The 10,271-nt window shown below is 45.0% G+C and overlaps 1 protein-coding gene and 1 long non-coding RNA gene across 2 annotated transcripts; one reads left to right on the top strand and one right to left on the bottom strand.

The window, feature by feature from the left end:
* Positions 1-2,071: 2,071 nt before the first annotated feature.
* Positions 2,072-5,447, bottom strand: LOC141786670 (uncharacterized). Its single transcript, XR_012597916.1, has 3 exons — positions 5,393-5,447; positions 2,598-3,417; positions 2,072-2,256 (listed from the first exon to the last, which is right to left on the bottom strand). It is a non-coding gene; the product is annotated as an uncharacterized LOC141786670 (long non-coding RNA).
* Positions 5,448-5,940: 493 nt separating this feature from the next.
* LOC141786681 (uncharacterized) lies at positions 5,941-10,064 on the top strand (the record flags this gene model as incomplete). The annotated part of the gene is made up of 3 exons (XM_074665233.1): positions 5,941-5,993; positions 7,820-9,811; positions 9,956-10,064. Coding segments are annotated over exons 2-3 (2,063 nt in total), but the record flags the coding sequence as incomplete, so codon positions are not given.
* Between the last annotated feature and the right edge of the window lie 207 nt (positions 10,065-10,271).

The raw sequence follows: 10,271 nt of genomic DNA, 5'->3' as shown, positions 1-10,271 counted from the left end.
AGGACATTTACAGTCTTGAGAGGTGGTCATTTTCTCTGAAGGGTCAAAGGGAATCCTTTTTCAGGACTTGGTCATTTTGGACAAACTACGTGAAACCCCTAATCTCTGTAATCTGACCACGTTTTGTTTATTGTGAATCCACCTACCTGGTTTAGGTTTGGGTGTAGGTTGATGCAAAGGTAAAAATGTTGATGTGTCTCATTCCAGATAAGTTAAGAAACGGAGCCAGCCCCCTCCTCCGCTCACCTCTTCTCCTTGTTAAATGTATGAAAACTAAGGATTGGCAATGATCATTTTCATAACCACACTGAACGTGTGGAATGTTTACTGCATACTGTACCCTTTCCCCAAAGCAATGTTATGTCACATGTGCCTTTCCAAACAAACATAAAAATTGACAAAAAAAAGAAAAGTGCTATGTTGACCCAACTATTATTATTATTATTATTATTATTATTATTATTATTATTATTATTATTATCATTATTATTATTGTTGTTATCATTATTATTATTATTATTATTAGTAGTAGTAGTAGTAGTAGTATATATTATTATCATAGTAGTAGTAGTAGTAGTAGTAGTAGTAGTAGTAGCAGTAGCAGTAGCAGTAGTATCATTGAAACGTCATCAAAGCTTGGACACATGGAGTTTTTCTCAGACACCTCAGAATAAGGTGCTTCTTGTTTGTGGAGGTTCACCACTGTTCCTGTACATTTAAGAAAGTTTGAGCTGAATGCCGACATTTGTCCTTACTCTTGTTGGACGACTTTTCATGTTGTATAATTGGGATTTAAGGTAACAGAAATAGCAGGGCCCTACTTGTTCCTTATTTTAGAAATCAGATGTTTATGGGAGCCAGACACTGTTTTTTGGGGCTGTGTGTTTTGTGCTTCTCCACAGAGCGGAAGGAAGAATGAGTTTGGAACTGGAGAAGGGGGAATTAAAAGGCAAAATTGAACAACTCTAACGCTCCTTACTGCGGGTTTTTGGGGGATTGTAAAACATGTCGGGAGGGAGAGCCCAGAAGAAATAAGACTCTAAAGTCAAAAGAGAAAAAATGGATCTATTTTTACCCGTCTCCACTCTGATTCCTACCGAGTCCCTCATCGCCTCTACTGCTCAGACTCTGGCTGCACAGCAGCTAGCAATGGAGGCGCCTGTGACCGAGCTATTTTGCCTTCAAAACCAACAACCATGGTAAATGGCAGAGCCACGCTGTCCGCTTTATACACGGGATGCTCCACGCTCTCTTCCAGCGCTCGTTCCTCAACAGGAGCAGACATTGGGTGGTGGGTTCGGTGGCAAAGTGAAAAGCCTGCAACGAGTACGAGCAGAGACCCTGTTACCATGGCGGCGTCAAAGCTTATGTTTGCAGTTGGAAGAGCCAGTGAGCACGTGTGAGTGTTCCCGTTAATGCACTCACCACTCTGCTGGGGAAGCTGCTCAACTCACCCTGATCAAAACCCAAACGTGCGCTGACACAAGCTTTTCCTGGCTTTTTCTTGGACCCTTGATAAGAAATGTTTGAACAGTCATTTTGGATGTTGTGTATGTGCCCAGTGTTCATTCTGCTGCTTCAGAAAAACCCTGCGGAGAGAGTCAGAGAACAGTCGTACAAGGTTGACTTTTTATTCATCACTCAATAACAATTTCACTGATGATTTTTAAGCACAGTCATAACACGACAGTCATATGAGGAAACGTGTGTGTGCTCACTTGTGTAAATGTGTGTGTAAAACAGAAAATGATCAATGATTTGAATAAATACAGAAAAATGTGCAAATAAAGCCTTGATTGTTTTCTTCCTGAAAGTAAAAAAGGTACAAAACTCTGGTTTGTCCTCAAACACTTTGGCTTAAACATAAACAGAGAACTGAAGCTGCAAATGATGCAAATGATGCAAATTAGGAGTCTCTATCGCATCCACGTTCCATCTCTACATGAAACCTCAAGGCTGACTGTTGCAGTCCTTTAAAGTTGCCAGTAGAGTGCGGAACACACACACAAACACACACACACGCACACACACGCACACACGCACACGCTCACACTCACACACAAACACACACACACACACACACACACACACACGCGCACGCGCACGCGCACGCACACGCACACGCACACGCACACGCAGACACACACACACACACACACACACACACAGTTTCCCCACCCTCCATACATCTACATAGTCTATGTGACAGGTCAGTAACTCTGCATCCTTCTCTGGGAAAAGCTGGTGGCCCATTTCCTGTAAAGAAAAGCAGAAATGAGGCTCACAGTTGAGAGGACAGTTTGATTTGAGTTCAGTGGTGTTTTATAGGCTGAAAAATGAATTCTACATTCAAAACTATTTACAAATGAAGATTCTATTCATTGTTGTAAAAACAGAATTGAACAGGAGTTTATTGATGTGCGTGCAGACAGAATGGTTTTTGGATTGGTCTGCTGGTGTCCTCCCCCAGCAGGGGGGTCACTGGTCTCTGGTACCACTGTTATGATGTTCACTGACGGAAAAGTTCAGGGTCCCCTGGTCTGACTAACCAGCCAGAGTCTGCGTGTGCTGTTTTATTGTGAAATAGAGCAGATCACCTGAGCCAGTAGCGCCCCTGAGTCCCTGTCCCGGTCCATCTTCTCTGTTTAATTTGATGCGAGCCGCTTGAATCGATTTCTGTTCCCGACGTCACTCGGTGCATGTCTTACTCCAGCCCTGGAGTCCTGATCTGTAATAAAGGGGAAAAGGCTGAAAGATAAGCTGAGAAAAAAGTAAAGACCAACAGAAAAGCTTTGAACTTGCAGGTAAACACATCAGGAGACTTAGGGCGTATCAGCCTAAAGAGTTTTCATACTCCTGTCATGTTTTCAGTTTGCTTTGGAAGGTTTAGGCAGCTAGACGGGATCTTTTTGTCAGAACGGAAAGCTCTAGAGCAGGGATGTCAAACTGGTGCCAACTATTTTTCCCTCCAAGCAAGAACTCCAGCAGCTGATTCCACTGATTAGTCCCTGCTCTCTGCTTGAAGGTGAGGTCACGAGTGGAATCAGCTGGTGGAGTTGTTGGTTGGAAAGAAAAGCTGCAGCCTCTTGGCCCTCTATGGCAGGAGTTTGGCATCCCTGCAGTCTCCAGAATGGCACTCCTCACGGGTCGAGGCAGATATTAAGGTGAGATTAAAGTGAAAGTTTAGCTCTGTTCCACTTGTGTGTATGTGTCAGTGTAGCTTTAAAGCGAGAGGGAAATGTATGAGGTAAAGATCTAGGTGGTCCAGCTGGAGGTGATTTAGAGAGTGACTGAGACACACGGGGATGTCCTCTGGGGCATGTCCTCTGGGGATGTCCTCTGGGGATGTCCTCTGGGGCATGTCCTCCGGGGATGTCCTCCGGGGATGTCCTCTGGGGCATGATGGGTAGTCCACAGCTAAGAAAAGATGGCAAGTGTGAGATGGCTGAGAGAAATAGACAGACTGACATAGACAAGGATGCGACAGCTTAAAGGAAGCAGCAAAGCTGATTTGAAGGCGTTGTTAATCCAGGAGTGATTTGACTTTGCGGCTTGTTTTTGTGGAGAAGAAAGAAAATGTGTGAAGTTGTTGGTTGATTTGTAAAGTGCGCTAACTGAGAATGAATGCAACCCGCGCACCCCAGCCCGCGGGCCCCTGCCCAACCCTAGGCGGGTCGGGGGCCAAGTCTCCCGCCCCTGGCAGCCAGCCCTTTAGCCCCCGCTGTCCCTCGGGGCCTTGCTCTCCAGCGGGTCCCGGGGAACCCTCACCACCCCAGCCAGCCCGCCCACCCTGGCCAGACCCTAACCCAACCCCAAGCGACGCAAGGCAACGCGACGCGACGCAAGGCAACGCGACGCAAGGCAACGCGACGCAAGGCAACGCGACGCAAGGCGACGCGACGCAAGGCGACGCGACGCAAGGCGACGCGACGCGATGCGACGCGACGCGATGCGACGCGACGCGATGCGGGCCGGGGCCAAGTCTCCCACCCCTGGCAGCCAGCCCTTTAGCCCCCGCTGTCCCTCGCGGCCTTGCTCTCCGGCGGGTCCCGGGGAACCCAACCCCCTGCCCTGCTCTCCACTGGGTCCCGGGGAACCCAGACTTAAACCCCCCTCCGCCGACCACACCACTTGGCCCGTACCAAAAGAACATTGCGCCCCTGGTAGGAGGAAGCCCTTTTTTTGAGAAGGCAAAAGAAAAAAAAAAAGTGTCCACAGCCTGCACAGCCTATGCACTTTGGCCTGGCTCTCACAGAAGCTGGAAAAAACAAAGCTTGGTTCCCAGAGATAACTGGATCACTTTCTGCTGATCTAAAAAACAAATCAGTGCCGTGCTCTATGTGCTTTGCAAACCACCGAGAAACAGCAGAGAGACTGTGTCTCAAATCCCTTCTTTACTTCCACCGTCTATCTGGAGAGCGTACGCGTGTCCACATTGACACTTTGGAATTACGTGGAGCACTTTGCTTTCTCAGCTGGTGAACTCAAAACAGTCAGGCAGTTGAGTGCTGAACGCTGAACGCTGGCTACTTCTCCCCCTCAGTGGTCTCCACGTTGCCTACACAGAGGAAGAATGACCAAAGGACGGATGACGGTTACAATTCATGAATGACAGAAGAACACCTGTGAACAGATGTGAAATGGGATCATCACAGCCGCAGTGTGAAAATGTAACAAATTCTGAGCAAAGTGAAGACATTTTTTTTAAGTCAAAACTTAATTATAGATAATAATTAATAGTAAAAATAATCAAAGATATTCTAATGTGAAAAATGACAGCTCTGTCTTTAGAAAATGTTTCAGTCAGTGCATTTTGGTCTGAATAGAAAAATGTGTCGGTATGTCAGGAGTTTGTGCGCTCTGTCTTACTGTAGAAACATGAAGGGGGTCTGCTGTTTGTGGGGACATAAAAATCGCCCAAAGTTTGCACATAAACCATATTATTAGGAGATTACGCTCTTTTAAAATGACTTGTTTATATTTTCTGAAGTTGCTGCCTTCAGTCTGTTCTGATAAATACACACTGAATCTTTGCAGCAAACCTCTGTTAATGTTTATTCCCGACCCTTCCATCACTTTACTGGCTCCTTCATTTTATGTGAGCAGTAAACAAAAAAATGATCTGGCTAAAAATCTGTGGATTTCCTTTCACTTGAGTCTAACCCTACCTCCACACGTTCTGCCTCTCCAGCTGTCTGAGCTTGATAAGTGATTGCTAGGGGCGGGAAACATGGTTTAAACTAGATTAAAACAATACAAAGTAGTGTACAGTAACAGCTCAGGACGTAAACCTCGCTTTATCGCTCGGGAATACCCGTGTTTACGGTAGACTTTCAAGTATTGGTTCAGTACATTGTCGATTAAACAATGTTAAAGATGTCCGTCGTCTCACCTCTCCTCCTGTGTCAGCCCTCTCCTCCAAGTGTTGATAGTTTCATGTAGTCTTCTTCATCCCAGCGTTATTTCACAGCTAATAAGAAAAGTCGGCTCCATACCGCCCTCCTACGGTCGGGATGGGTTTCGTTCATCCCGAGTTCAATAAAAGAGGGCCGCTTATCCCACTTTCAGCATCTGAATTACCGGATCAAAACTCTCAATTCCTACTCAGTGAAAATTGTGTTTGTATTTTTTTTCATAGTTATTAATAGTTTGATTCATTTTTACATCAAGTCGTGTTTATGCTGAAAGCGACGACGTATGTAAACCACTGGAGTCGACGTGTGAAACTTTTGGGAAAATAATCAATTCTTTCCAAGAAAAAAAAAAAGCATTATTTTCTGAAATTTCCAGCAGGCATCGGAGGGTTAATAATTTGGACTTTTATTACCCGTTTTAATATTTTGTGTTATTTTGTTTATTGTCAAAACGTCAGGGACGCACGGGTTGCGTCTGAATTTGATTGGTGCAGATGAATTCTAGAATCTGTGAATTCATCGGGGTATAAAATCAAGCTGGACGTTCCTTCCGCCTTTTTCACCAAGGCACTTGGAGAGGTATGTTGCAGTTTTTCCTGCTAAAGCTTTGCTAGCTTAAGCACAACTCAATAAAATGCATTTTTAATCGTATCGGGTTTCATATTGTGTGTTTCATGCATGTATTTTTGTATTTCTTGTTGAGATCTGTGACTTTTTGAAAGGTTTGACAGAGTTCAAATCACCCCTTGGGGTGAAACGGACCTTTGATCACAACAAGACTAAAAGGGCTGCTTCAATTCATTTCCGATTGTAAATGTCAGTGTGAATTTCAAGTTAAAATACAGTTTTTAGCTTTGATAGTTTCAGCTGCGACATTGCCCGCATCGTTGTGTTACAAGTATACTTGGAAGTTGAACAAAAACAAGGTAATGCTTCAGATATGTGTCAAAAGAAAGAATATTTTTGTCTTTAAGCTACCAAAGTTAACTCGGTATTGGTTTAATCTTTTATGTCCATGCATTTATATGAATTCATTTGGTATTAGTGACTGTAAATGGGACGATTTCTGCCGCACGAACTCTGTGGTCGCAAGGCCGCTGCTATGGCAGCACAAGCTAGTTTTTCATCTGTTTTCACAGTTTTCGGCTAATGTTTTAGCCATAAAATACTGCGGCACATGCTAGCTCTGTTTATCTTTTAACAGATAATTTAAATAGCCATTAAACAGTACACTGTTAGCTCTAATCATAACACGATGGATGAAGGGTTATTTCTCTTTTATTTACATAAATATTCTGCGTCTTTACTGTCACTGAAAAGATGTCTGTCAGCAGTTATCTGAACTAATTTAACGAATAACACCAAAGGTTATGGCGATTGTTGGCTTTTATTGAGATTTGTGACACTCTCAAAGGTTTGACAGAGTTTAAATTATCCGTTGGGGTGAAACGGATCTTCGATCATAAATAGTCTAAAAGGGGTGCTTAGTTACTTTTCCGATTGTAAATGTCAGTGTGAATTTCAAGTTAAAATACAGTTTTTAGCTTTGTTAGTTTCAGCTGCGACATTGTCCGCATCGTTGTGTTACAAGTATACTTTGAAGTTGAACAAAACCAAGGTAATGCTTCAGATATGTGTTCAAAGAAAGAAGAAATTTGTCTGTAAACTACCAAAGTTAACTCGGTATTGGTTAATCTTTCATGTCCATGCATTCATATGAATTCATTTGGTATTAGTGACCGTAAACAGGACAATTTCTGCCGGGCGAGCTCGGTGGTCGCAAGGCCGCTGCTATGGCAACACAAGCTAGTTTTTCATCTGTTTTCACAGTTTTCGGCTAATGTTTCAGCCATAACATGCTGCAGCACAGCGCTAAACAGTTAAACATTGATTGAGGAGACCATATGAGTGTAGCGTACAGCTATGGGCCACAAAGATAACTTGACTACAGTTTAACATGTCTGTCCAGGTCATATTTTCAAATGTGCTGACGTGTCTTTGGGACTGTTGCTGTGATACAAATATGACAAGACTTGATTCTGTTGTTTGCAAAGAGATGTGAATATCATGCTTTGTACTGGTGTCAAAGTCAATAGAATAGAAGAGGATACGTTTGGATTATCCCGAGGGGAAATTCAGGAGTCACAGCAGCAGCAGCAAAATGTCAGATGTTGCTGTTATTATAGCCCTCACTACTATTTGAACAGAGTTTATTAGTCAGAACTAAAATCACATGGTCCTTCATGTTGTCACTTCCCTATAAATATTCAATCCAATACAAACAATCAGTTGTAAACAGTAAATGACCATGAAGAGATAAATGACTTTAAGATGTGAAATAAAACAAAGGGTATTTTGGTTTTATTTTGTAACTAAACAAATATTCTGATAAATTTATGTTGCAGAATACTGACACGAGAAGCAAAACAAACTGATTCAAAGCATGGCCGGGAGGAGAGAGGAGCAGAGGAGAGGAGGAGAAGAGAGAGGCGGGAGAGGCTTGTGGAGAGAGATCAAGAGTATGGAGAGCCTGAGACAGGAGCAGGAGGAGGTGGAGAGAAAGGTAAGTATGAGCGGCCTGAGGAGCAGGGAGAGGAGACACAGCCAGGAGCGAGAGGAGAGGGAGATATGGGATTGGGAGGAGACGCTGAGACAGGAGGTGATGGAGGTAGAGAGAAAGGTAAGTATAGCCCAGATGAGGAGGAAGGAGATGAGACAGCGCCAGGAGCGAGAGGAGAGGGAGAGATGGGAGTTGGAGGAGACACTGAGACAGGAGGAGGAAGAGAGAAGGGTAAGACTGGCCAGGATGAGGAGGGAGGAGAGGAGACGGAGTCAGGAGCGAGAGGAGAGGGAGAAATGGGAGTTGGAGGAGACACTGAGACAAGAGGAGCAAGACGGAAGGGTAAGACTGGCCAGGATGAGGAGGAGGGAGAGGAGAAGGAGACAGGAGGAGAGAAGGGAGAGATGGGAGTCGGAGGAGGAGAAAGACAGAAGGGTAGGTATGGCCAGGATGAGGAGGAGGGAGAGATGGGAGTCGGAGGAGGAAGACAGAAGGGTAGGTACGGCCAGGATGAGGAGGAGGGAGAGGAGACAGAGCCAGGAGCCAGAGGAGAGGGAGAAGCTGAGACTGAGACTGGAGGAGGAGAAGAAGAGGTTGAAACTGAAGAAGAGAGAAGAAAGAGAGAGACGGGTAAGTTTGGAAAGACGGAGAACACCGAGAGCTGAAATACTGGGACTGCAGGAGGAGGAGGAGAGACTGAGACTGAAGAAGGAGGAGGAGGAGAGGCTGAGACTGGAGGAGGAGGAGGAGAGACTGAGACCGAAAGAGGAGGAGGAGGAGAGACTGAGACTGAAAGAGGAGGAAAGAGAGACACAGGTAAGTTTGGAAAGAGGGAGAGAAGAAAGAGAGAAATTACTGAGACGGGTGGAGGAGGTGATTCTGAGTGAGGAGGAGCTAAGAAAGGCCATACATGACCTGAAGAAGGAAAAGGAGCTGTATGAAAGAAACAGACTGAGACTGAGGGAGGAGGAGGAGGAGAGGCTGAGACTGGAGGAGGAGGAGGAGAGAGTGAGACAGGAAAAGGAAGAGGAGAGCCGCAGACTGAAAGAGTACGAGGAGAGACTGAGGCTGGAGAAGGAGGAGAAGAGACTGAGACTGAAAGAGGAGGAGGAGAGACTGAGAATGAAAGAAGAGGAGGTGAGACTGAGACAGAAAGAGGAGGAGAAGAGACTGAGACTGAGAGAGGAGAAGAGGAGACTTAGACTGGAGGAGAAAAAGGAGAGACTGAGACTGAAAGAGGAGGAGGAGAGACTGAGACAGAAAGAGGAGGAGAGGGAGCGACAGGGGCTGAAGAAGGAGGAGAGAGAGAGACAGGTAAGTTTGGAAAGAGGAGAACAAAGAGAGAAATTACTGAGACAGGTCAGTCGGACTAAGGAGGAGTTCAGGAAGCTGAGACAGGAGCTAAGAAAGGAGAAGGAGGTGTATGAAAGAAACAGACCCAGACTGAAGGAGGAGGAGGAGGAGGAGGAGGAGAGAAGACAAAGACGGAAGAGACTGAGACAGGAGAAGGAGGAGGAGAGACTGAGACTGAAGAAAGAGGAGGAAGAGGAGAGACTTGATGAGGAGGAGGAGAAGAAGAGCCTGAAACTGGAGGAGGCAAAGGAGAGACTGAGACTGGATGAAGAGGAGGAGGAGGAGAACCATGTAGTTGAGGAGGAGGAGAAATGTGGAGGACAGGCACACTCTGGGGAACAGGAGGAAGAGGAAAGTCAGCAACCTCTTCAAAACAGAGGCCTGTTTTCGAGACTGAAACTGCGCCTCCTGGAGCACCAGAGGAACCAGGTCCTCAAGGCCATCACCAGGAGCCAGAAGAAGGAGGCCAAGATCCAGGCCAGGGGTAAGAAAGCAACTTTCAAACCTTGTTGGGTTTTTTTTACATTTCTCTGATGAAGAAAAGATTTGATTTGATCAAAAGTCTGCCAAATTCAGACAAGCTCTCAGCTTCACTCAAAAGTGACCTCGAACGTTGTGTTTCTTTCAGAGGACGATCCTGTCATCAAGGAGCTTCACACAGGCAGGCAGCAGAGGAAGAGGAGGGAGCTGCAGGAGAAGCAGAAAATCTTGGAGGAGAAGATCAGCGGCAAGACCAGGTAAGGGTTCCGGGATACACCCAGCCAAGGAGAAGAGGTAAGGATTTGGTAAGTATTTGGATTATTTAGTGCACACACGTTTCATCAAACAATTAAAAACACACTCAACATTTAAACAATTCAATTATTTACAGAAATCAATTAAAAAAAAAATCTTAAATAGATTAAATAACCTAGAATAGTTATTTCAAGTTAATATAATGTAGA

Source organism: Halichoeres trimaculatus, unplaced genomic scaffold (assembly GCF_033239565.1).
Source record: "Halichoeres trimaculatus isolate MK-OKI-2021-1 unplaced genomic scaffold, fHalTri1.1 fHalTri1_scaffold_61, whole genome shotgun sequence".
NCBI lineage: Eukaryota > Metazoa > Chordata > Actinopteri > Labriformes > Labridae > Halichoeres > Halichoeres trimaculatus.
This window is presented reverse-complemented; position numbering and strand designations above follow the sequence as displayed.